The 26,920-nt window shown below is 31.2% G+C and overlaps 3 protein-coding genes and 1 non-coding gene across 7 annotated transcripts; all 4 read right to left on the bottom strand.

The window, feature by feature from the left end:
* Nucleotides 1-1,778: 1,778 nt before the first annotated feature.
* Nucleotides 1,779-6,948, bottom strand: LOC113853935 (probable LRR receptor-like serine/threonine-protein kinase At5g63710). The gene is made up of 11 exons (XM_027484657.1): nucleotides 6,911-6,948; nucleotides 6,284-6,436; nucleotides 5,771-5,903; nucleotides 5,548-5,619; nucleotides 5,134-5,277; nucleotides 4,791-4,856; nucleotides 4,614-4,684; nucleotides 4,236-4,379; nucleotides 3,578-3,919; nucleotides 2,820-3,214; nucleotides 1,779-2,467 (listed from the first exon to the last, which is right to left on the bottom strand). Exons 2-11 carry the CDS (start codon nucleotides 6,390-6,392, stop codon nucleotides 2,156-2,158), a joined length of 1,788 nt encoding a protein of 595 aa, XP_027340458.1. The 5' UTR covers nucleotides 6,393-6,436; nucleotides 6,911-6,948; the 3' UTR covers nucleotides 1,779-2,155.
* Nucleotides 6,949-10,295: 3,347 nt separating this feature from the next.
* LOC113856342 (ammonium transporter 3 member 1-like) lies at nucleotides 10,296-15,155 on the bottom strand. The gene is made up of 3 exons (XM_027488127.1): nucleotides 14,493-15,155; nucleotides 13,112-13,397; nucleotides 10,296-10,825 (listed from the first exon to the last, which is right to left on the bottom strand). Exons 1-3 carry the CDS (start codon nucleotides 15,153-15,155, stop codon nucleotides 10,317-10,319), a joined length of 1,458 nt encoding a protein of 485 aa, XP_027343928.1. The 3' UTR covers nucleotides 10,296-10,316.
* Nucleotides 15,156-18,218: 3,063 nt separating this feature from the next.
* On the bottom strand, nucleotides 18,219-18,290 carry TRNAH-GUG. Its single transcript has one exon. It is a non-coding gene; the product is annotated as a tRNA-His (tRNA).
* Nucleotides 18,291-20,042: 1,752 nt separating this feature from the next.
* On the bottom strand, nucleotides 20,043-25,224 carry LOC113853795 (probable magnesium transporter NIPA7). 4 transcript variants are annotated; one of them, XM_027484419.1, is made up of 10 exons: nucleotides 24,930-25,224; nucleotides 24,799-24,855; nucleotides 24,608-24,698; nucleotides 24,335-24,495; nucleotides 24,105-24,232; nucleotides 23,810-23,947; nucleotides 23,217-23,309; nucleotides 23,007-23,114; nucleotides 22,540-22,543; nucleotides 20,043-20,329 (listed from the first exon to the last, which is right to left on the bottom strand). In XM_027484419.1, the coding sequence occupies exons 1-10, from the start codon at nucleotides 25,048-25,050 to the stop codon at nucleotides 20,193-20,195; spliced, it is 1,038 nt and encodes a 345-aa protein (XP_027340220.1). In that variant the 5' UTR covers nucleotides 25,051-25,224; the 3' UTR covers nucleotides 20,043-20,192. The 4 variants fall into 4 exon arrangements, with proteins under 4 accessions (XP_027340220.1, XP_027340222.1, XP_027340219.1 ...); XM_027484421.1 differs by lacking the exon at nucleotides 23,217-23,309; XM_027484418.1 differs by lacking the exon at nucleotides 22,540-22,543 and having other exon boundaries at nucleotides 20,043-20,323; nucleotides 22,997-23,114.
* Nucleotides 25,225-26,920: the final 1,696 nt, after the last annotated feature.

The following is a 26,920-nucleotide window of genomic DNA, read 5'->3' on the forward strand; positions in this document are numbered from 1 at the left end:
TAGTGAAATTTCTCCTAACTATCATAATCTGAGTCTTCATTATCTTCATCAACTTCAATCCTAATTTATTTATTTATTGTAACAAATATATAAATTATTATCTAACAAATACATATATCAATAAATTATTTTATAAAGTAATTCATATTACCTTTATAGTAATCATTACTCAAAATTGTTCCATTATTTTACTGTGAAAGTAATAAATTTAAATTTACCATCTGCAACGGCACTTATCATATTGTTGTTGAAATGCACTTATCATATAATCAATATCTTTATTATCACAAATATCCAAAGCTGTATACTGTTTATTTATATCAATCAAAAAATGTGAAATTAATCTAGAAATAACTTCGTTACGATCAATATTAAGTTTCAAATGAATTTTTCTTTTTTAGGCTTCAAAACTTATTCCTCGCTTTATCTGAATCATTTTCTTTCTTCCTTCTAAACTCACACCTTCATTCCCTTCATAGATTCTACCATTCCAATATATCATTATAATATGTCCACTCATCCTACATTCTTACAAATAAAATTTATTTAGTATCTAATTTTTTTAAAATTAATATCAACAAAATAATATTACTTCTTTATTAATCAATTTATTTAATTAAAATAAAATACACAATAACTACATTCATAAATTTACATGAAATGAAGAAAAAAAATATAAATCTGACCTGTTTTCTTTCAAATGTGTTAGTTGACAAAAATCTTGCGGTATAAAATTAATGTGTATGTAGCTTGAGAAGGGTGCAAATATTGAACAGGGCTGATTGCTCAACCGCTCAACGAAAGGCTCAACTCAAGTAGATAAAAACGTACCAAACTAAGGCGAAACCAGTACCGTAAGTTGGTCTCCAATCAAAGTCCCAATTCAAGTGTGCCAAACCCTCATTTTTCTATTGATTGGAAAGGATGAGAATGAAAGAAGTTGCTGGAGACGGGAAAGGATATGGGTGCAAGTTTCGCCCTGCAAATGACGAAAGTTAATGAAAGTTTTGTCAATTTAATGTCGAAACACCAGTTTCGCCACTTCAATGACAAAACACCAGTTTCACCCTGCACGTGGCAAAAGTCACTTCTATTTTCTCCATCAGAAATGCGAATCTTATATTTTCGTTCTTCTTTTGGCAAAACTAATTTAAAAAAAAATTATTATTTCACCAGCGGCTTTAGCGAAACAACACACCTACGTGACAAATTTACTCTAAACAGAGAATTAGTTTAAAAAAATCTGTAATTTAAGAAATAGTTTTTTAATTTATAATATTTAAATAAAAAAGCCCTGTGATTTTCCCCCAATCTTCATACTGTTCTGAATAATCAAAGTGAATAATGCAATATTCTAAAAAAACAGAGTTGATCCAGGTTGGGTTTATTGAAGAGTTGGGCTTATTGAACTAGTCTTTAGTGGGTCAGACAATTGATTCCAGGTTGGGTTCTTTAGGTTCAAGATTTTAAAATATATAAATAAAAAAATAAATGCCAAACATTATAATAATGAGAGCAAGGAAGAAAAAAGTAGAGTGAAAAAAATAATTAAAAATATCATTAATCAATGACCATGGATTGCTCTGGCGAATTACGTGCTTCATATATACTCTTTCTTCTAAAATTTTTGAAAAAAAAAAAGACAGATAAAAATTCAGACCACAATATAGAATATTAATGTGTTTTTTCTGAAGAAAATTTTTAGTGATATTTTTATTGCACAAAATCAACAAATAAAAAGAGAATACAAAGGAAAGATTATTAGCATGTCTAGATTAATGTATTTGAATATTATAAATATGTGTTTACTTTAATGCTATTAATTATAACTTCTATATTGAATTCACGATTACAACTACTGTAACATGTTTCCAAACACACGTTATAGTAACCGTTACAAGCTCAAGACTTTTCTAAGGTTACAAAAGGAACACGTAGTTGTGATACACATGTTGCAACCTGAATCTTCCCCTCTTTTCGAATACATTGTCATTAATGCCTGTGCCAAATCCCCTCATTCTTTTCCTTCTTTGTACATCCAACATTATATGAACAGGCTTTTAGGTACTTATGCCTTTTTCCATTGATATGTATATATTTTATCATACAATTAACAAGTCAACGACCCACATTTCAAAATTGATTCAAGCTATGTCTATCTTGCTCTTGAAAGCTGAATAGCTTCTTGATCAAGAGTAGATTCTTCACCCCATACAAATTGGTGAGTCATGAGTGAGAATTCTTGATTCCTAGTCTCTTCAAGTTGCTTCCAATCAGCCCATCTATTTGCCAACCCCACTCCTTGCAACATCTTAACAACCTCTGACATGGTTGGACGATCCTCAGGGAAGCCTTGGGTGCAAAGTAATGCAACTTGAAGAATGGTTTCCACTTCTTTTGGATCATAACTCTCCAAATTCCTATCCACAATGTCCTCCAACCTATTTTCTCTCAGCAGCTTTTTCACCTGTTTATAAAAGTTTCATCAATATAAATTAATTTCATATCTAGAAAAATAATAGAAAAAATATAAGGGGTGATTTTAATAGTAAACTTACTGAAAAAAAAACTATTTATTATAATTTTGTATTTTTAACGTAATAATTTTTTATTTTTTAATAAAAGTTTAGTAATTTTAATGCTTAAAATCAGTCGTAAAAATTGATGTTCATAAAACTGAAAAAAATTATAAAAGATATTTTAAGGCAAAGCATTAGAGCAAGACCATAACAGCATGCAAAACAATGTAAGAACACATCTTTGTATCACCATTAAGCAGCATTTACAGACATGAGCAAGTAATGGGTGAAGTAGATTACATGATCAATGAGAAGAACATCCTCATCCTCTTCAATTCTAGAGAGGTCTATAGCACGCTGACCAGTGACTAGTTCAAGAAGTGTTATGCCATATCCAAAAACATCAGTTTTTTCTGATGATTTTCCAGTGGACAAATATTCTGGTGCAATATGACCCATTGTGCCTCGAACTTGAGTGGTAAAATGAGTCATTCTTGTATCAACCAGCTTAGCCAGCCCAAAATCACCTAGAACAGCTTCAAACTCTTCATCTAGTAGGATATTTGCAGCCTTTAGATCACGATGTATTATCTTTGGATTGCATTGCTCATGAAGATACTCCAAACCATGGGCTGTGCCAAAAGCGACACGTTTCCTTGTTGGCCAGTCCAAGCCTTTCTCCCCAGGTTTTAAATCTAAGGCAGCATAGAGAAAGAATATTAAGTAATGAGCACAAAGCTTGGAAAGGGATGCATCAAATAATCAATTTCTTTTTTTCTCTTAGCTTCACTTTGGACTACTAATATCTCTTCTTTGTATGCCCCTCCATACTCTATCTTTAAAAAGAAAAAAACATAAAATATCATATACATACCATGGTCTCAAAGACATATTAAGTGCATGTTTAGAAACACTTTTTTTCAGGCAAAAAATCGCTGATTGTTTAAAAAAATTATCTCACAAAACTAAAAAAATATAAGCCATTATTTCCTCAAAATAAGCTGAATCAATCATGCACTAAAGGGAGAACAGTTGATAAAAGAAGTTATGAATTTTACCTCTTAATCGGTATGCTACACTTAGATTTTCCATAAAAGGATATACAAGAATTCTTTCAGTTGAGGTAGCACAGAAGCCGATTAGTCTTAAGAGGTTTCTATGAACTGCAACACTTATTAGTTGAACTTCTCTCTCGAAAGCAGCTTCACCACCAGGATTATTGTAATCACTGAGGCGTTTAACAGCAACTTTAGTATTATCTGAGAGCACTCCTTTGTACACTTTTCCAAAGCCACCCTGCCCAATTACATTGCTTTCACTGAAATTTTTTGTGGCAAGTTGGAGTTCACGCCAAGAAAATCTTCTCAATTGCCCAAAAGAAATTTTACTCTCGTCTTCACCTGTACAATTAGTCAAATATATGAAGCTCTTAAAATCATACATGTAATACCTATCCGGAAATATTTTCTATTAAAATATCAAACAGAGTTATGTCTTTAAAGATTTATATAATTTTTTTTATTTTCTAGACCAATATTTAAAAATAAAAAATAAAGGAAAAAAGAAATAAAAACAGGCGTTATTTTTATAATGATTTGTTAAAGCGAGAAATGAAAACATAATCATTTTTTCAAATCAAACACTCCCTTGTTTCCTTCTAGGCATTATTAGATTATAGTTTAGACAATAAGAACTTGAAATGAAAAGAAAAACTACCTGAAACATCAACAAAGACTTCATTTTTGCGCCTGTCCATTTGATGGTATCGATACATAAAGATAGCCCCAAGACACAAAAGTGCAAATGCACCACAACTTGCAAAACGTACAAATTTTGCCAGTTTTGATTTTTGGGTTGAAGCTGCAGAAAGAGATAAACTTTATAGGTGGTTACTTAGCTAAATTTTCCGCTTAAGTGAAAGTGTAAAATTTTGCTTGAGTGGACCGTCTAGTTCTCTCTTAAACGGGACTGAATCCCATCCCCTCTATATATACTTGGGTGTTGTATTTCATATTCTTTAAGCAACATTGCGTTTTCTTTAGTATGTACCAAAAAACAATAACATATTATTTTTTTTGTGTTAAGCAATCAAACCTGGATTTTCAGATTTAGAAACACAAGGCTGATCGAAGCCAGAGCCACAATGAAGGTGCGTATGTGAAAAGCTGAAAGTAATAATGGAAAAAAAAAAACACAATAAATTAAGAGTACACAAATGTTTATTATTAAAAGAAAATCCTCAGGTGAATATGAAGTTCTAACAAAATTTACTTAAACATTGGAACTGAAAAGAGTTGCATTGGGATACTTCCAGTTAGACCATTGGATGAAAGATCCCTGTCAAATGGAAACACAAGTCAATTATAGTATTCAAGATCAGGGTAGGAACATAGAGAATGCACCAGAAATTTTTAAAAATTGAAGTATAGCTGCAACTAAAGATAGCCATTTTTACAGTTTTGTAATTATTGACCCTTAAACATTTGCAATTGATTCCCTCTAAACACACAAACTCACCACTTTCAATTATAAACTATTTATTCCTCCAAGAAGCCTTTTTCTTCTTTCAAAGATCAATTTTGTACTCATACAAGAATGGAAAGTCAAGTCTTACAGATGTTTTAGACTGGATAGCTGACCCCATTTAGCTGGTATAGAACCATTGAAGTTGTTGTCAGCAAGATTTAGATACTGTAGGTATGTCAAGTTGGAAATATAATCAGGCAAGGAGCCTGAAAGATTGTTGTTCTGCAATTCTCTGCATCACAAGTTGCCAGCCCGGTCACTATCATGGATGTAAAAAACCATTATTCAGTCTATTCACTATTTTACATTGATTTTCATCTACCGAATTCACTGTTGATTTTCAAAAGTATAATCCAAAAACTACCTTAATTTTTATGGCATCATACTCCTAAGTCTAGAAAATTTTACTTAAGATATATGGTGATAATCAGATTAACTGGATTAGTACAGTAGCAGAAGTTTCAAATCTTATAAATGTCAATTTCTCAAGATGACAACTTACAAGCTAACCAAATATTTCAATTTGGTAATTGAGGGAGCAAGTGTTCCAGAAAATCCAACCGAAGCCAGGGCCCTGCAGATTGATTGGCATTGACAAACTAAATTACTGCAAATCTTTACAAAGTTCCAGTGCATCATAAAAAAGATAGAAAAGAGAATGGAAAAACTAGATTAAGAAAATAACAATAATATGCATTTTGTGCTTTCTATGAGAATGAACTTACAGAGATATCACATGCCCGTTTCTACAAGTGACATGAGACCAACTAAAGCACGGGCTGACTAAATAAATATCCCAGTCCCTTATTTGGTGATTGGAATCATTGAGAACATTCAAAAAGTCAAGCAAAGCTTCACCTGAAGATTAGCAAATATAGTTCAAAATTATTCAATTAAGAGTGTCAAACTGTCAATAGATAATAAAAAGTTGTCACGTAGGGGTTGAAGTTATGAATGATCCAAAGAATAACACGGTTAAAAAATGCTCTATGGAAACAAAAATAGAAATAATCTAACTTGTAAGAAAACCCAAGATCACTAATAACAATGGAGTTTATGCTCTCTTTTTTTCCACCAACAATGTACAAGACAGTGTCAGATCACATAATAACTGAGGTTTTTCATTTGTAGCGAGGCTTCAAACTGTTTTTTCAAACATGTATGATCACAGTAATCAAAATTATATTCAAACAATATACGTTTCCAATGAGAAAAGAATAACAGCAAATTTACCACACCTTCTACATCAGGATCTTTCATAGCACAAGTGACTTTGAAGATGGTAAGGAATATGAGCCACCTCGTCAATATTTTGAGAGGACCCCCACTAAAATTTGGGCGAAACATATAAACTTCTTTGATCTTCAAGGAAAACTCACCTGGTCGAGTCCCTTCACAGGGGCAAAAAAATCATCATCAAGAGAAACAGGTTAACAACATTTTAACATAAAATAACAATAAAACTATGCCAAAAGAATTATGCCCGGAAATTTATAAACTTTTTGTTCCAAAATAGTTTTCAAAGATGAATGCAAGAGAGAGAAATTTATTCAGCCCAAAAACGAGGTGCGTTCCAAAGTGTAGCATATACACAGAGTGATACAGTTGCAAGAACTCCGAATATGGAATTTATTAAAGTGACAAATTATAGTATACTAACCAGGACATGAGGCAAGAAAAAATATGTATATAAATACAGACCAAAACTCCCATGCAACAAGATTATTAGTCCATGAATTTTCACACTCAATCATGACTATTACATGTTTTCACATCACATGAATGTTCATGTTAGTTGTTTTATCTACGTACACAAGAAACTAGCTAGTATTTCTATGAAGCTAACAAAGGGACAAAAAACATACTAGTTTAGCGCGCTGCACACACAACCATGAACACTGATAGGAGAGAGGGTGTTGAAGAAGGAGAACACTTTATTGTTGTCACTTTTATGAGTGTCAAGATCAAGTGAGTTGAGTGATGCAGGGTAGTGCAAGGGACCCACGTGGCAATAAGCACTAGGACTCAAAAGGGCAACAACGAGGACTCTTTTTTTTTAATAATAAATATAAGAACTAAAATATATAATTGATAATAATAAAAAAAAGAAATATAGAAAGGAAGGCATTGGCAAAGAATATGAGAGCTAGTTGGAAGTGTGAATGGTGGGAAGAGAATGAGAATCCCACTAAACAAGGATTTCACTTTGTTGATAATAATGGTGATGTTCATCACCCCTTTATTTGGTCTTTTAAAACAAATTGATGAGAAATGCTCCAACTCCAAGCATATATCTCATTCCCATGTTTGTGCTGAGCTGTGGCACAAATGAAGCTTCCACTATAAATGATTTGATTATATATTCTCCTGTTTTGTGAAAGCGCCTCTTCAATTTTTTTTAAAAGGCAAAGAACCACTTTACATTTTAAAAGGCGCAATTAATAATAATAATTAAGCAAAATTGGTGGACCACAGTGTGGGAAGACCAAGACTCACTAGTAAAGAGTCTTTAAGGATAAGCAATTGTGGATAATTGTGGGATCACCGATGAGGCACGTATGGTGGAGGGAGATTGTGACATTTGTAATGTCAAAAGTGGTGGCTTAGCCTTACAAACATGCTTCATGTGGCAGTCAACGGTTTGGTAGCACAGTTGATTGGTGTTACTGTTGGCTGTGAGAAAAAGAAAATGAACAAAGGGTGAGAAGTTACTGTGGTGTGGCATTGTTGGACATTTTGGCGACAACTAGCGAGGAGATAGAAGGAGACAAGGAGAAAGATATAGTAATGGTTATTTTAGTACATTGTTTCCATTGAAAATTCCAAAGAGCCAAAACGCTCACGTGTTGTGCTCACTTTTTTCTTTGGGTGGGGTGGGGGAGGGAACCATGTATCCATTATTTCTTTTGAGAATAACCAAATCAAATGTTAAAATATTAGCTTTTCTAATTTGTACTAGACAAACTGCATCAATGGAAAATCTGGTGAGAAAAAACAGAAATAAGGAGGTGGAAACAAAGGTTCAATTGTATTTTAGTTTTTTTAAATTAGATTCTGTGTATTTTAATTTTAAATTTCTTGAGTTAATTCATGTTTTTACTTTTAATATTTGATTGTAAGTTCCGTCTCTCTCAATTTTTTTCATGTGAGACTTTAATTGTCTTGTACTCAAAATCAACCAAGAAATATTAAATTTTACTTAAAATAAGATGTTTTAGATCTATGTATTTTGAGGGGGGAATTTTAAAACTATTTACTTGTTTCAACTTATTAAGGTTTTGAGTAAAACATAAAATTTTGAGTATTTTAGATAGACAAAATCAGTTAAGGAATTAAATTTAAGTAATTTTAAATTTTAAAAATTAATTAACTCAAAAAATTAGAAAACTAAAATCAGATATATATTAAATTAAAGGAACAAAAATATATAATTTTAAAAATTTTACCATTTGGTTTCTCTTCTGAAATATATAATCTGTAATAAAATTTAGTCAACGATAAACAGTGAATACATAAATTTTAGAGTACGTTTTAACATCTTCTTTTTACAGGCCTTTTAATATTTTTTAAAACGAATGAATGGGATTCATGATTTCCTTACTTTTATCAAATTATAGTTAATAATAAAGAACATACTAAAATATATTTAAAAAATATATCATTAATATTTTCCTGACGATTAAAAAAAACAATAATCAAGAAGTTTGAGAAAATTTATCCATCAACACCAACTACATAAATTATTTTGGAGAATGGTAACAAGTGTTTTGAGAGTATTGTTAATAAGTAAAAAATATTTTTATATAAAAAATAGAATTTTGTTAACTTCAACTCTTAAAGTTAAGTTTAAATATTCACAAATAAAAAATTTTTAATGAGAAAAGGATATAATTATTATATTAAAATTATAAAAATATAATAAATATTTTTCTTTCTAATAAAATTTTATTATTATTAGCTGTTTATCTTTTGTCCTTAATTAGGTTAATAAAATTCAAAAAAATATTATCAACACATCTTAATATATTAATTCCTTAATTAGAGTTTCTAAAACACTTGTTAATAAAATACAATTGTTTTTACCCCTAAATAAAGTATTAATTAAGTTACCAATTAGGGCAGAAGGAGAGAGATAATGGAGGGGATTATGAAGCATCCGTTGATAGCAGTGAAATTCTTCACATCACATCCATATTTAATTAATTCTTTAGGGTGGAATGACAGCCACTCCTCAAAGCAAAAAGAGAGTGGAATTAGATGAGATGATGCGCATAATTTAGGGACCACTAAATATATTTGTTAGGATATGGGCACAAACACAATGGGCTTGCTTTCCATAACCACTCATCCCAAACTTTAAGCTTTTAATGTAAGGGCTGTTTGCTTGGGTTGGGTTTACATGAACAGTCATAACAACGTATAAATCAACTCATTTTATGAACATTATTAAGCAATAAGAGATAATTTCGTATCAGTTTAATCTCCCGGTAATGAAAATACATGAGGGAAGAAATAAATAAACCCTACTTCTATAACTTTTAATCGAACCAAATACACCATATAAGTCCAGTCCAGACTCAACAGAGATAGCATTACGATATCACATGCATTTAATACCAAATTTCAAGACTATAATCAATTGTTGAAGTTATACAAAGTATAAAAGATGTAAACGGAAAAATTATGAAAAAGAAAGGATTATGAATACAAATTTCAATGATAAACTTCGCATATAACAGGAACAAACAGCCCCAGATATTCCAAAATAAAATTATGTACCTATTTATTTATGAAATTTCACAAATTCAACGTCCAAGTCACATACTCAGACGAAGACTCCCTATATGGAATATTGGAACTATGGAAGTTGTAAGATAACAAGAGTATAACACACATAACTGCATGGCTTTATACATTTGTCACAGATATTAAAACAAGCATAAAACAAATCATCTCTCTCTTTTTCTTAATTTTCTTCTCTTAGAAATTGCAATTTCCTGTTTCACATCAACCGCTACATCCTAAAAAAACAACTTCGAACGACAAGTGTACACGCAAATTAAACTATAAAGAATCAATTCAGCTGTGAACAAAACTTACGTGTAATTCTTTTATGTATTTTCTTAGTATTGTTTTTTCAATTGAAATTTTAGTTTCGAAACTGTTTTTGAAACGAAACTATAATTGTAATTGAAAAAAACACGAAGAATTATACTTAAAGTTATGTTGTTCAACCATATTATCTCGATCTTTGCATTGTTTGGTCATCAGCTAGACCACTTGAGTGAGACCACTAGACACCATTCCATGATGGGTTGTATCATCTTTGTAGATGCTAAGTTTTTCTCCATCACCCCAAAGTGCATAAGCTTCTTCACCATGAACCGCATCATCCCCAATAAGAACCTCTTCATCTGTCATTCTAAGAGGAACAATGAAACCAATAACCACACAAATAATTGAAGTGGCCACGAGGTTCCATCCAATGATGAACAAACCTCCCACAATTTGTTTAAGGATTTGGACACCGCCAGGGCCACCATAGATTGCTCCTTGGGAGTTCGTGACAGGTAGAAAGAGTGCACTTAAACGTGGCTCAGCAAATAGGCCAGTGAGTACACCCCCTAGAAGGCCAGCCACAGCATGAGTGTGGAACACAGCAAGGGTGTCATCAACCATTTGAAACAGTGTCAATTTCTTCCCCAACACCATCATGGTGAACCATGGCACACTTCCTGAAAGCACTCCCATCACAATTGCAGCCCATCCTTGAACCAGACCTATTAACAACATCATTATGGATCAATTAGTTAATAGTCAGTTAGCCAAGTTGCTAGCACCTGTGTTGTCACTGTAAAAAAATATCTCTATGTTAACCATGTCTGTTAAGGGTCATCTAATTTCTATTGGTACCATATGCTATATTAATAAGACGATGAACTCATGACTTATATTTTATATATATATATATATATTAATGAAATTATTTGTTACATGGTCTGATTAGATCAACAGAGGCAAGTTTAATGACTAAAATATTAATTTTTTATCAGTAAATAGATTTTTTTTTTTGTTTAAAGAGAAATTCATAATAGGGTTTATAAGGAAGGGGAGAAAAAATTTTATAAGTAAGAACGGGGAAAAAAATGCATTAAAACAATTAAATATGATCTGTGTGTATATACAGGAGGAAATGCATCAAGTAGAACGAGTCTTTTAACATAAAAGCGAAAGACGTAAATATAAATCATACGTGAAAGATCCAAGTTAAAAAAATTGAATAGTTACATAATTATTTTAAAAAATTACAATTTTTTTCAAAAATTTACATCATATTTTAACAATGACAATTCACATTAAGCTCTAATAATAAAAATTTATTTATCTTATTTTTACGAAAAAAAAAATTCTCCTATTTAATGCATTTGTCAAGTCATTACTACATGTATAATCACAAAAGAAGAATAGAGTTCCGCATTAAAAATGATTGAATCAGGCTTGTATTAATGTTCTTGCACATCCAAATTTTAATGTAATGTTTACATATTACTCCATTTAAAATCTTGGATGGGAATTGCAGAAGGGGATACATTATCCGTGAGTCCTAAAGAGGAAACACTACCCAACTAGGAAAGAAATTTTTGAAAAAGTCATACAGAAAGTTTTAAAGTTATGATGGTAAACAACATCACTGTGATAATAAGCTTCATATTTTGATAATAAGCTTAATTTTGGACAATGTCAGTTTAAAGAGTTTTATTCCGATAATAACTATCTAAAATTTTGTTTAAAAATATAATAACAGAACATAATTAAATGATAAGAATGTATAATTAATAAACACTAAATCAGTATTAGATACATCTATAAGATGAGACAATTCCAAATTGTTATGAAACGAATTACTCCCAAGTGCTGTGGCTGATTTCAGTAAAAAAAAAGTTTGTTTAGTTTTATCCTTATAACTTTTAATTAGCATTTGTCAGCTACAAACACTAGTTCTAATGGTTTTCGTCATTTCACGACTCATTATTATATCATAAGAATACGTAGTTCTTCAAAACATAATTTAAAAGCAAAGATGCATTGACTTTTTCCTTTTCGGAAAACAGACGCAAAAGAATAGTCACGTATATTCTAGATTAGAAATGTAAACCCTTAAATCTAAACGTCTTATTTGTCTAACGAATTTGAATATACATTACTGCTACCATTGGACAAAAGTGATGAAGTCATTGGAATCTGAGTACACATTGTATGTTGAAATTATAAATTGCAATGTCATTAGAAATATTTTAATCCCTTCACTTTTTTATATGTCCTCTTAAAAAAAATAAAACACAAAGAAAAATAATTAATATTTTTAATTATTAGTTATTATTGATTTTTTAATATGAACTCTTTTTTATTTATGATTGTATGTAAAGTATTTAAGAATTAATAAGAAAAAGTGTAAATAAAAATATTAATTAATGCTATCTTGAAATTTAATCTAAATAGATAAATATTTTTTTTCCAAAAATGGTCGGATAAAAAAAGGAAGCAAAAATATTTAATATATTAAAAAAAAACTATTTAATATATATTGTTTAAACAATTCAAACATTTAATCAAATATATTTAATATTCCTCTATCAATGTGGATCTTCATAATTAGCATGACACTAAATAATGATTTGGTCCTAGATATAATGCGTTAGCAGTTTGATTAATCTCTCTAACATTGAATGTTTCTTGCTTCAATTTTACATTTCCATCTGCATGAAACCCGACAGCAAAGTAGGAAAGGAAAACAATCAAGACTAATTAAAACATTTTAAGAGAATAGTCAATAAATTAAATTAGATGTACTGCTAGTTTATTAAGCATTCAACTCTTGGAATCTCATAGTCAAGAATGGAATCTCCCACCTGATATCAAACCTGAGGTATTATTTTTTAAGTATTCTTTCACTTTCAAAGCATATATTTTTATTTATGAGATAAGTAATTTTATGTGCAAATGAAGTTAAAATAATTTATTAAAAACTGCACTAATTTATGAAGTTGGTAGATTACAAAACGTACCAGCTCCAGGAGTGATGCAAACAAGGCCAGTTATCATGCCCTGAACGGCTCCAATAACTGAGGGCTTCTTGAAGAAAATAACGTCCAACCACGTCCACACGAGGAGGCTGGTGGCGGCGCAAACGTTTGTGTTGAGCACCGCCATGGATGAGTCTGTGTTCGCCGCATAGGGATCTCCTCCATTGAAACCTGCCCATCCCAACCATAGTAGCCCTGCCCCTGCCAACGTTAGTAACACATTGTTTGGTGGAAATCTCTCTCTGTCCTTCTTCGATCTTGGTCCCACCTATTTCAAATATAATTAACAATCATATTTACCCACTTCAATAATCTTTTTATCTCTCTTTTTTTAAATAATAAATCAGCCCATTGCATTGCAATAATAAATTTAGTAGCTTTCAAATTACAGATAAAGATATAGTTTATTATTTTTATTTGATTGATTACCCTCCAAGCCCTCCCCCCTTTCTATATTGTATTGATGTCACGACGAAAAGGTTTACTTTTGAATGAAACGTGAAAGTATAGATAACTTAAGTAAATTAATACGTGATGATTGACCGCAATATTTATAGGTTCCCCATCCCCATCTGATGCACCATTTGTTCAATAACAATGTATTAGATAGTGAGGGATGAAGTACATAAAAATTACAAACGCTATCAAACGAATCTCTTCTATCATTGAAAATTATATATATATATATATATATAAAAGAAATGTATGAACACAATAATCGTTTTGGATTTTAGCAATTAGCATTAGCAATTTAATACATTTGGACAAAGAAGCATGCCAACGGTATTAATTTTATATCATTTTCATAATCAGTAGAGGTTACAACTTAAAATATGAAGGTAAAGCAAAAAGAAGCAAACATTAATCAAAACAAAAATTTATTTTTAGCGTGTAATGTGTATGCATGACTTTTAGACTAAGTACGTAACGTGTACAGACGCGTTAATTTTTAGCATGTTAAATAATTTGCTTTCTATATCCTAAACGCTCGACAAAGAGGAAAAGCGCTCTCAACTCAGTTTCTTCATACGTTAAACTCGAGACAAACTTCACATATCACTTCAACAAATGGTTGTTTTGTTTTGTTTGTGCTTAAAAAACATTAAAATACACATTTAATTTTTATAATTAAAATTTGTTTTAAAAATTGTTTTTATACTTAAAAATTTATGTTTAAAAACATTAATTATAAAAATAATTGTTCATCAAGCTGTTATTCCTGAGTCACGTTAATATTTTTGTAGCCATGTTATAATAAGCAAAGATTAAAATATAAGTTTTTAAGTTGAAAAATGAAATAATAAATAAATATGCAACTAGAGAGATTTGAGGGTGGTGGCAGTGAAAGAGAGAACTAACATACCCAATAAGCAGCAGTGAAGCCAGCAATCCCAGAAGAAAGATGAATGACATAACCACCAGAGTAGTCCATAACACCCCATTGGAACAAGAAGCCTCCACCCCACAAACTAAACGCACCAATGGTATAAGAAAAAGTGAGCCAAAGAGGCACAAACATCATCCAAGCCTTGAAATTCATCCGAGCCAAAACAGAGCCAGCCAAAATAACAAGCGCAATGGCAGCAAAAACACACTGAAACCACACCATAGTGGCCATGGGATAAAAGGGTTCTATATCAGCAGTCTCCAGATCACCGTTGTCATAATAATGCGGCGTTGCCGGCAACCGCGCTTGTTTTATAAGAAACTTTTGGCCCAACGCAGGCCCAGCTTTCCCCCAAAAGGGCAACAGCTTCTCCCCAAAGGACATCTTATAAGCCCAGGTAACCCAACAAAGGACAACTGCAGCAAATGCGTAGAGGGCCATGAAAGCAGAGTTAACTGCCCATTTCTTTTTGACTATGCTTCCGTAGAGGATGACTAACCCTGGCATGCTTTGAATCCCCACAAGGGTGGCTGATACCATTTGCCATGCGTTATCACCTTTGTTCAACCAGTCAGGTACTGCCAAACTTGTCCATGCTTGGTATGCTACCGGCAACGTGTTCACCGGAGGAGTACCCATCCAAACGCTGCTTAATTAAATTGTAGCTAACTGCCTCTATGAATTAACTCTATGACTTTATAGTATGGCAACTATTTTGTGGCCTCTTTCTTGTTCCCTCTTTGTGTGGGGTGTCCTTACTCCAAAGGGAACTAGTACAATGACCTGATTGGTCTGGTCGCACTTTTATAGTTGGAGTCTAATACTCGACCCACTCATAACTTTGCATTTCCCTTGCTTCATTCCGTGTGCATGCAATACCTGTGGTATAAATAAATTATAATTTTTAAGGGTTTCGTTAGCCTTTAGCTGTTTATAAATAAACAAATTTTATGAAAAAATTACATGTTTATTATATTAAATCACAAAAGTATAATAACATTGAATAATTAAATTATAATTTCTAATAGAAATATTATGGAACTAATTAATGCGAAAGATATAAAAGATTAAATAGGGCCGAAGAATAAGGATAAGCAGAGAAGCTGACAAGGAGGGCGGCGCCTGTTGTCGTATTAGCCACATTGGCTTGATGTGACGTACGTTATATTTTACATAATAGAAATATATGCATTCTTTTTATATATGCCTTCTTTGTCTTTTATTCTCCCTTAATATTTATATACGTAAATGATGTAAACAATTTGATCTCCGAATAATGTTACTTTCCAGGTATGTGACCATTAACCAACCATAGAAGAGAAGTCCCCCTTTATTACCCAGCAATTAACTTCTTGTTTGGTATATTCCATTACACTTCACTTACCTAACATGGGAATGCTCCTTCTTTAATTCCTTTCTCGGTGATAGATGCCTTGTTTCTATGTGTGGTCTTTGCAAGTATAATATTGCTCAAGTGCGATCGATAAGAATGATCAAAATGTGTTCATAAAAGAGATTATCTAGCCAAAAACAGTAATGTTTTGTAAGTATTCGAATGAATTCAGAGCATAAACTAAGGTATCCCAACCAGATCAATTTTAATTGATATACCTGTACCTATCAATACATAATTTCTGATCATATATTAGGCTATCCCAATCATATCAATTCTCACTATAAGGAACCGATCGAGAGCTCAAAATGACAAGAAGTCGGAGGGCATAGAATTTTGTAGTTAACATTGTTCGACAATCTTTAAAAAAACTACCTAAGAAACATAAAAATACACTCTAAGAATTGTTTCTCCCCTAAAATTCAGAACAAAGAAAATAAATGAAAGGCAAGAATCCTTTTTGAAAACTTCATTTTTATTGAACAATGCCAATGCTCACTGTGAAACAAATATTTTTTTAAATGTGTGTTTAAGGACATGAAATTAAAAATAATAATGTTTTTATTGAAAATTATGATATTTAATATTAACATTGCATCGAGTGTTATGATATTCTGTAATTTATTATATAAATGTGTTATATTTATGTTTTTATTGTGTCTTTAAGAAGTAAGAACACTGTTACGCATTAGAAAAAATGTAAAACAAATGCACCTTAAATCGACCTTCAAACAACCTCTAAATTTGCAGCTGAAACAGTGAAATTTGTAAGTGCTAAGATCAATTTTCAGTATCCGTAATATGGGTAATGTCCAGCTAGGAAAGGCAAGTCAAACGAAAGAAAAAAACTTATTTAAAGGAAATTAAGCTATTAAGTGAGATTAATTTCTTAAAATATATACTACGTTTCGTAAGTAACTGGTGTCGCAGCAAGAATTCTAATAACAAATATTCGACACACATGTATAAACTATTATGATGTTGAATCTATATTGCATGCTTAAGAGATTCGAATCTCTTTTACTTGGATTAATGAACGTTTGGGGAAGGAGGTTTCCTTCTTAAACCAGGGACAAGACTAAGAAAAACTAGAATACAAACTGTTAGAAACAAAGTTGCGCATCATTGGGTTAATCTTTTAAATTAAAGATATAAGACTTTTAAAATTCAAAAAATTGTTAAAATCAAAACACATTACTGTTATTAATATGCAACGTCAAAATTAAATTTAAAAAAAAATTAATTAAGGTTATAATAATTTAAAACATATTTTTATCTGATAAAAATTATTTTTAATTTGGTACACTGTATCAAAATTTAAAAAATAGCACTAATTATAAGATAAGTACATAATTTGATAAGAATAGTAATAATTCTTAAAAATACTCTTATTTAAAAATAAGAACACATTTATAATATTAAATAGATAGAGATAGATTAAACTAGTTAACAAAGTATATATCATAAAATAGTTTATGATTAGGTGACACCAAATGTTAGAATTTTTAAATATTAATTGACTGAATTTAAACAACTCTGTATAAAAGAAATTTTTTAAAAGTAGAAATGGAATCCCATCACGTAGATTCCATAATGTTCCTCTCTTTTCAAACATGAATATTCCCAAGATCTAAAGTCTTAACCAGAAATGTTGGATAGATGCATGCTTCCAGCCTCAAACGATGACGACAGTAACAATAATAATAAATATCTGTTTTGAGATCTCAAGTTTTGAACTAATATTGATATAAATAGAAGATTTCAAGTTTAGTTAGCAAAATCTTAGAAGCAATTAGCAATACGATTTTTTTTAATATATATTTGAAGATATGTTGTAAAAATTCATATATAATAATATTAAAATATAAAAAATTTAAATTAATAATATTAAATATTATAGTTTTTAATAAAAAATATATATGATTTTTTTATTGTAAATTCACATGATAAAAAAAAAACCGCTAGTAACGATGATAGCTTCCAGCTAGTATGAATCATCATTAATTATTATTTTGAGTTTACTTATTTATCAAAAAGGTATATTCTGTAATATTTCTGCATCCTAATCCCATACAGAATTTTGTACATAGACACTAATAGCTATTTTATTTATTAGTTAAGTGTTCGTTTTGTTTAAAGTCAAATAAAATTTAACTTGATAAAAAAACGATTTTAAATTATTAAATATGATCAAAATATGCATAAAATTACTATTTATTTTTTAAACAAGCATGTCCCAGATCGTTTTAGAGATATAGTTGGTGGATTTCTCATTCTAGAGGAAAAAATATTGTGATTCAACTTCAAAATGTGGCTGCTGGGATTCGAGCCCAGGTCTCCACGGCCACAACGTGGAATTCTTACCACTAAACTACAGCCACTTTGCTTGAGATGAAGTATTGTTTAAAGATATATATTACTAGATAATTCACTTTAAAAACCATTTTCATTTCTCATTATCTAAGTTATGTAAATATTAAAAGACCCAAAAAATTATTTAATTTTTAAGCTTCGAATGAATTATTTGATATTGTAATTTACTGAACAAAATTGATATCAAGTAAATGTTTGCACAAATTAATAATTTTTTTTATTAATTATAATATTCTGTTTACAAGATTTTATATATTATACACATAATTTTAAAATTTAAAATCTTATCATTGTAAAATAATGGTGAAATTGAGTATATTAAGAAAGGAAAAAATTAATAAGAAATGACTTTATTGCCAACAGTGAAAATTTTATTTTATTAAATAGTAAATTAAAAAGATAAAACTTTTAAAATTGAAAAATAGAATATGAAGTAATTTATTTAAATAAAGATACGCAATCTGTATATCCATTAATTTAATAGTGTTTTTAAATTTAAATGAAAACAGACTAAATTAAAACAATAAATTTAAAAATATATGAAACATTTTCATATGAAAAATACAAAAAGCCTCGTTGAGAAAGAAAGTAAATCTTAAAGGCCCTCCTCTCCATCAAGAGAGGGTAATTTAATTTAATACACAAGAGTTAGTTTTTTAAAAAATCTACAATTATTTGAATAATATCAATCTCACTAATATTATAATTAATCTTTTTGTTTTTAATTAATATTATAATTGATAAACTTCCATCAGAATAGAAAAATATATTCACATATACAACAATGTATTAAGTTTTCCCGATTATCAAGAACACAATTATATCAAATAACAAAATATATTATTGTTGATTTATCCTCTCTAAAACAAAGAATTGATACAATTTCACTTTAAGAAACAAAATAAAAAATTATAATCACTAATTAAAACTGATTGAAAAAAACATTTAAATTAAAATTAAATGCATGCACGCGTATAATAAACTATATATTTGTTTAAATGTCAACATTAATGGTAATTCCTCTTCTCTTCTTTTTACTTTATACAGTAAAGATTTTGTTAACCAGTACTTTAAAAACATTACCTAAGAAATCAATAAAAAATAGTTTGTTAAAAATCTATTAAAAATTATGATAAGAGTGTATTAATAACACTTGAAAAACTTTACTTTCATTCTTAACTAGAAGAAAGGTAAGTCACTTATTAACATTTGCCATAAAGTAAATCCCTCCCTTCATAAGAGCTAAACCCCACAATTAAAACTTGAATAACTTCATTTTGGTAGATAACATGGTCGTCGGTCTCTAGGAAGTAACACGGATGGATTTTCAACTATAACATATCACATATATCCTACCAATAATTTGCAAGTACCAATTAAATAATTAAAACTTCACTGATCAATATACATTAATTAGCTTCTTCTACAACCTGCTAAACACCAAAACAATGAAGCATTCTTCATTTTACCCCAAAAAAAAAAAAAAAAAACCCTAATAAATAACGGGCCAGGGAGGTGAGGGAAGAACCAATGAATGAAAACAGGAGGGTTGAAATAGAAAAGAAGCAAACTACACAAGAAATAACTCCCTGGAAACATGGCCTGTTTCCAAGGACAGCTTTAATTTTTAGGTAATAGCACTCAACCCTTCACTTCACGAGCTACCAGAGGACAAAAAGCTAGATTCCGGGAATAAAAAAAAGTTAGCACTGTCTCCTCTCTGCTGCACAATGTGATCTATAGAACCAACTATTTTGGGGTTACAGAGAGCCAAACCCCCCACAATACTGGCACATTTCTGTTGCTTAGTATAAGCAACTGAAGGAATAAGAAAAGTACAGGTGCTATATCTAGCCCAATGGAAGGAGATCACGAGATAGATTTAACTTCAGCATTTTAAGCCTCCTGTGTCACTTGAAATGATCTTGCCGTATAATTGCAATTAGATTAAAGGGTGACACATCCTCCTCCTTCTGTTTCCAGGGGTCACTGTTGCCTTGGATATACCATGACACTTTTGGAGACAATGGCGAATATAAATCTGTATGTGGATGATAATCAGATAATCTATGTACCTTTGGAAATTAGTATTAGTTATCTCAACTTAAGATCACTAGAAAGAGCAAATGATTTCCAATCTCACTGCAGAGTCAACACATCCAGTTATGCCAACATTCCTAAACTGTCCTTAATGTTACCTATGGGTTGTAATCCCATCCAAATATTGAATTCGGGATTAAGACAAGATGTATACTACACTGATTAGAAAACTCACGAATCTCTCTATATGATGCCAAGTTCTGAATTTTGAATAAAAATATAAGAAAATCCTTATCTACGTAAAAATATTCAAGAAAGGAAATTCATTCAGCTGTAGAAAACAGAAAGGACTTGGTCAGGCATAAGATATTTATAAATATATTTTCTTTGGTACAATGGTAAGCATACAGTATCTGGAAAAGGTCTAGACAAGCATAGCTTCAGTTGCATAATAGATATGTACATCACAAAGCAAAACAGTTGTAAATGATAATAATTAAATGACAGTATATGTGCATGAGGGCTCACAAACCAATTATTCTATTTCTTCGTTTCCAATCATTCAGCACATATTAGCATATACTGTGTGACACTAGGATACCTCATAATTCAATTATACTCCCTTCTTTATCCTGGTAGTTGTTGCTCAAATGGTAGATTATATTTCCAAATTTTTGCAACCAAACATATATAGGAAATTTCCCATTTTAATACTCAAACAAAATTATTTGGAAAGACTATACTTGGGCTGTCCATTCACCTGGGAGTAGTTCCCCATGGTATTTTTAAATATTTTGGCAGGAAAAAGGAAGCTATATGATATGCCAGTGCAGGATATGAAATTATTTGGTGATTTTAATGAGAGAGGAATGTCCATGTAACAGGATATGATTGTATTTTGTGGCCTGTCTTTGGTGCTCCACTTATAGTAATTTCAAGGGAGTTCCTATTACTGATACGCAATCAAACCAGACTGCCTTACTGTATTTTTGAGTCATTTTAGTTCATTGTTCTCAGATTGTTTTCCTATGAACTCCTGCACTCTCCCCAGTTGTATTTTCCCTTCTTTCTTTCTAACAATACATTCTTCATTTAATCTCTAACCAGAAAAAACAAATACATTGAATGGTTGACTTACCCTAAACTTTTCCAAACCTACAGAAACACCCCTCCTCAATTTCCAGATCTTAAACTGACCTCCCTTATTCTGAATTTCACCATAGAGATTATCCCTTGTTTAAACTTTTGCCAAATACATACCCCTCCATGCAAATGTCCGCACAAGAACCCAGAGAAAACAAAATGGAAACCAGAAAACAATAATCAGAACAGAAAATGGCGAATGAAATTTCTACCCATGGGTTTCCTCTTCACATAGGATCTCTGTCCCAAAGCGTTTCCCCTTCACAATGGATCTCTCCTTTTCACCCAATGTTCCCCCAATCTGATTTCTCCTATTTATAGCCAATCTCTTCTAACTAACTAGCTCAACTAACTAATGAAATAACTGATGACCAATGACTGTCCTTATTCACTCTCATAATCTCATTATACATCCTAACAAAGTCCAGAAAAGTGAAATAACACTATTGATGGAAATTAGAGGACTCTGTACAATATTTAAGACTAGATATCTACAAGTTTCTGAAACCTCGTGTTCTGCACTTAAAATGCAAAACTGTAATTGTGCAGGACCAAAAGTTTTTAAAAAATCACCCATGCTCTCTATATATGTTAACTTTCTCATATTACAGAAATACAGAAGACAAATCAAATAATAATTGCTTAATAAAGAGCCATCATCTATCTCCGAAGTCCAAATTCTCAGGAAAGAGTTGACCGCAGAACTTACTAGTTACTAATCTCCATCTTTTTTCCTGTAAGCATTGAATCATAATAGAATATTCATCCTATCACCAAAAATTGAAATCTCAAGGAACTGAATGTCTTTTTCTTTCAAATGAGTTAGGACAGCTTCACTAGTTCTAACCAATTGTCAGCATCTAGATAATCCGTGTTAATCTTTAGGTCCAAACAAGTAGCTATCAATATATATAGCCAATATACTGTCATCAATCCTCCCTATTATATTTGCATACTCTGAACTGATAGGAAAGTTATGCGATGTATCTTTAGGCAGTTATGGATTTGGGTGGAAGTTATTATGTGGGGTTCTATATGTACATGGCATGGAAATTTCTTTATTCAGTAGGTAATTGGTCTTGAGTGAGTTTGAGAGAGAAAAACTCAGTTAGGGCTTAGGCCTGTGCATTGTGTATTGAGGGAGGTTAATCTCTATGAGGGACTCTGTCATGTGTTCTTCATTTGCCATCCAATTCCTGTTCTATCTTTTTCTCTGGTTTAATCCAGAAAATATATAAATAAAACTATATATCATGTGCATGCAATTCTCTCACCACTAACAGATATTTATTATGAAAAAGAAATCATCAATTATTTAGTAGGCACTACTACCACAAAAAATGGAGCAAGTAGTCTGCAGCAATAAAATATGAGCAATTCTTCCATGTTATCTACAATATGTATTTAGTTTTAGCCTTTGGTGTAAACATAATATATTACAGGTCAAGCAAAGCTGGATATCCTTTATTGCCACAAATAATTGAGTTGTATCATCCTAGTCCTCCACATTAAAGTGAAAAAGGTTATTTACCTGTAATAACTGGAGGATCTGGCTCTCTTGTACTGTGCAACACAGTTGTTCCAGATAAAACAGTAATGAAACCACATAGCTCTGATGCAATACTGGTTATACTTTGACCAGAATAGTCCTAGATAAGAAACGCAAAGGAGGCAGGATTAGAAAATATAACTGAACCATGACATCCTTCCATGCACATTTTTTTCTCATTATGTTTCTGAAAAATACCAACCTTAAACATAATTGCGCTGGCTAATATTGTAAAAGTTGTGAACAATGCATAATAGATTGGAGAAACAATTGCTGTATTAAAATTATCCAATGCCTGCAACCATGGAAGCGTTGGACACCACAGAAGCCCCAATTGAAGATCAAATAACATAGCAATGAACACGAGTAGTATAAAACAACACTCAAGTAAATCAAAATTCAGGCAGTGGGCTTCAGCTCAAGCATTACATGGATGTTATTTGGACTTCATAGCATTCAAAAAGAATAAAACATGTAGTCAAATGAATTATAGCAAAGAAAACAGTTAGAATGAATTTTTAAGATCAAGATTTTATAAACAGTCTGCATACATGTGTGTATGACTGCATCTCTCCCTAACAAAGACAATTACAGAAATATTAAACTAGAATACAAGGTTCACATAGTTTTCCACAATCTCAATCCGCAAGTTTCGCCACAGACAGCCTAACATGTTTTAACTGATATTTTTACTCAATGGGATATGTTATACATCTAAAGCACATGCCACAGTGAACAAAGCAACAGAATGCAATGACAAAGTATCTGAAATAAGAAAAAATAAGTGATACTGACCATATTAAGGTAATTTAGTTGGAGAATCATGCAGGTAGCAGCAACCATTGTAAAAATCCACGTCTGAAAGTAGAAAGCCTGGTTCGCACCTTCTAGTGTAAGCTTTATCGCAATGCCAATTGCTTTTATGCTCATGACCTGACAAATAAGATTTTTGTCAGAAATATAAAACAAATGGGGGACCATGGTATACAAATGAGTCAACTGTTAGAATGTACAGAAATATCCAAGATGATAAAAATATCATATACTAAGCATTGACAACTGACAAGTTTAATTGGCTAGAATCACTTACCGTCAAGGACCCAATTACAGAGCAAATTCCAACATAAATCAAAATATTAGTCTGGCCATAGCGCGGAGCACAGTACAAAACCAAGACTAATGTTATCGCAATGACAGAGGCGGTGTACAAGAGGAATGCTGGATGCCAAAATCAAAAGCAATGATCAGGAAAATTGCCCCATGAATGACATAGCAAGAGGCATTTCATAATGGACAATCAATGAAACCTTGAGATAATACCAGGTTGAATGGCCAATTGCCATATTTGCTGCACAGAAGTAAGAGACATTTCTTGAGGTGCATGGAGCACAATAACAGTAGATCCCACGATGCATAGAAGACACCCCAGCATTCCCATTTTCTGCAGCTTCTCCTCCAAGAGGAAATGTGCTAAGACAGCACTGGCCACATCCATGTCAATTCTCAGAATCAAGGTAATCACAAAAGTTGATTGTGTTAAAAATAGAGTAAAGAAGGAAATGATTAGACAGAATAGAAATGAACCTTTTTTACCTAACAATAATACTCAAAGCACCAAGTGGAGTAACAAGCACAGCAGGGGCATAAATGTAAGCAACAAAATTCGCTATCTCTCCAACAATCACTATAACAAAATTGAAAAATGAAATGTCTAAGTGTTCATAAAAACCCAAAAGCAAAAAAATAAAATAAAAATGTAGAGACATTGAAACACAATTACATACTGGTAACCATTCCGATCCACCAGAGGGGTTGAAGCAAATAACCATAGCCCCCAACACCTACAAATTAACTACAAATAATATATCCATCGTAAAATAAAAAATAATCTCAGGGTTTGAAAGGGAGAAGATACTAGCACGAGGGCCATTGACACTGGCGAGTTGAAGACCCTTTTTCTTGATGATGAAGCTGGAGCCAATGAAAGCACTGGAAACCACGGCCAACAGAAACCCCGTCAAATTGCTGGAGCTCATCTACGATGTTTTTGTTTTTTATTGTTGCATGTGTCGATGAAAACGAGGACAACGGTAACAGAAGGTAGTTGTACTTGAATCGATGGAACTCATGACACGAACCCTAACTCGAAAGAGGAAGATGTTAGATGAGTACGACCAACTCCTAGTCTCCACCTTCATTCGCTGTTCAAACTCACAATTTTAATTTTCATTTTCATTTTTATTTAAGTTTAGTTGGCATTAAATTCTGGCGCTCTTGTGTGTCAATGTGGCTCCAATGAGAAAACATTGGTAGCCGTTTCGCTTTTCGTCCTGTCTATATAGATAAGTTGTTATTACCTATAGACCCTCACTCTCACTCCATGCATTTTCTTAGTAAATTATAACATGTTAAATCAATCCCTATTTCTCAAGTAAATTTTGCTTACATATTTTCTACTTAAATTATTTTAAGTGAAATCTTACATTCAAATACTGTGAATAAAAAAATATTAAAAGAACTAATCTTATATTTTTAACTCACATATGTATTTTTCTTTTATAAAAGATAGATGTAATATAGGTTTATTAAAAATGAACTAAAAAAAATTGCATAGTCACCGGCATTCTTTCTATTCAAACGTTCATATTTAATAAGAAATTTAACTGCAAAGTAAATATTAAGGTAAAAAGAAATATCAACACCAAAATATTTATAATATTTTGAAATCTTACTGATCATTATTCTCTCACTATTTGGGCCGCTAGTACAAGGTATGGAAGATATTACTGATCATTATTGCAACATATATCACAATAGGGACCACTGTAACCCCCTAAGAACACAAATATAGAAACACCTAACTTTCAATCCAAAAATTCATGAAACACATTAACAGACAAATAATTTGTCACGTACAACAAGCGACTGTGCATGCATGAATGACAGTATTCTCTCACATAGTCAAAATTTTGGAAATTTTTTTCATTTAATAATGTTTAGTTTTTAAAAAGTTCAACAAGCTTATATTTTTATTCTTTCACCCTTCACTAATGTGAATTTCAAATACTCTTATTAATCGAGACGTGTCCGATTGATAAATATTTATAATTTTAAAGAAAATGCATTTACTGTCATATGTATTAAAAAAATTGTCTAAAATACTATTTTTTTCTCTCTTGTTAGTATATTAATAAAAAAAAATAAAAATTTGTGGAATAAAAGTAGCAATAAACACATAAAATAAGAATGATAACAAATACGCTGTTTTAAAAATATAAAAGTTAGTTTAATATCACCCCATTAATACTTTATTATACACTTTTTTATAAAAGTTAATTTTTAAACTTTCACCTCTCTTCTCTTAATATCACATAATTTCTTTTTCTTTTTCAATCAATAAACACATTTAGCGAAACTTACGAGGATTCTAATTTAGAGTTTAATTTATTCGTGACTTCCTTTCTTTTAAGAGTATACACTATTTAAATAAAATTTGTTTTGAATATCTTTTCATACACACAATCAAATTAAATTTATCAATGTCTAAAATATATAGTTATGTAATAATTATGTAGAACTTTATTAGTAAACTTTTGATATTATCGTTTATTCTAGTCCATGCACATGTATGATTCATGGCTTCTTCTTCACTGTCGGCTTGGCTGGCCAGTTGCTACTTCCTCAGCTGTCATTCATTGACCTTTCTAGTGGACAGCCTTCTAGATTCTTCAAATTTTGAGGATTTGTAGAGACAAATATCTTCACAAAATAGTACACATGCAAAATCATGCAAATAATGCATAATAACAATACTAATACATAAATTAATATAAAATAGGAAAGAACTCTTCATAGTCTATTTTCAATATTGTCATGATAGCTAATAATGTAATGTGGATGAGTTTT

Source organism: Abrus precatorius, unplaced genomic scaffold (genome assembly GCF_003935025.1).
Source record: "Abrus precatorius isolate BTA unplaced genomic scaffold, Abrus_2018 Scaffold11, whole genome shotgun sequence".
NCBI lineage: Eukaryota > Viridiplantae > Streptophyta > Magnoliopsida > Fabales > Fabaceae > Abrus > Abrus precatorius.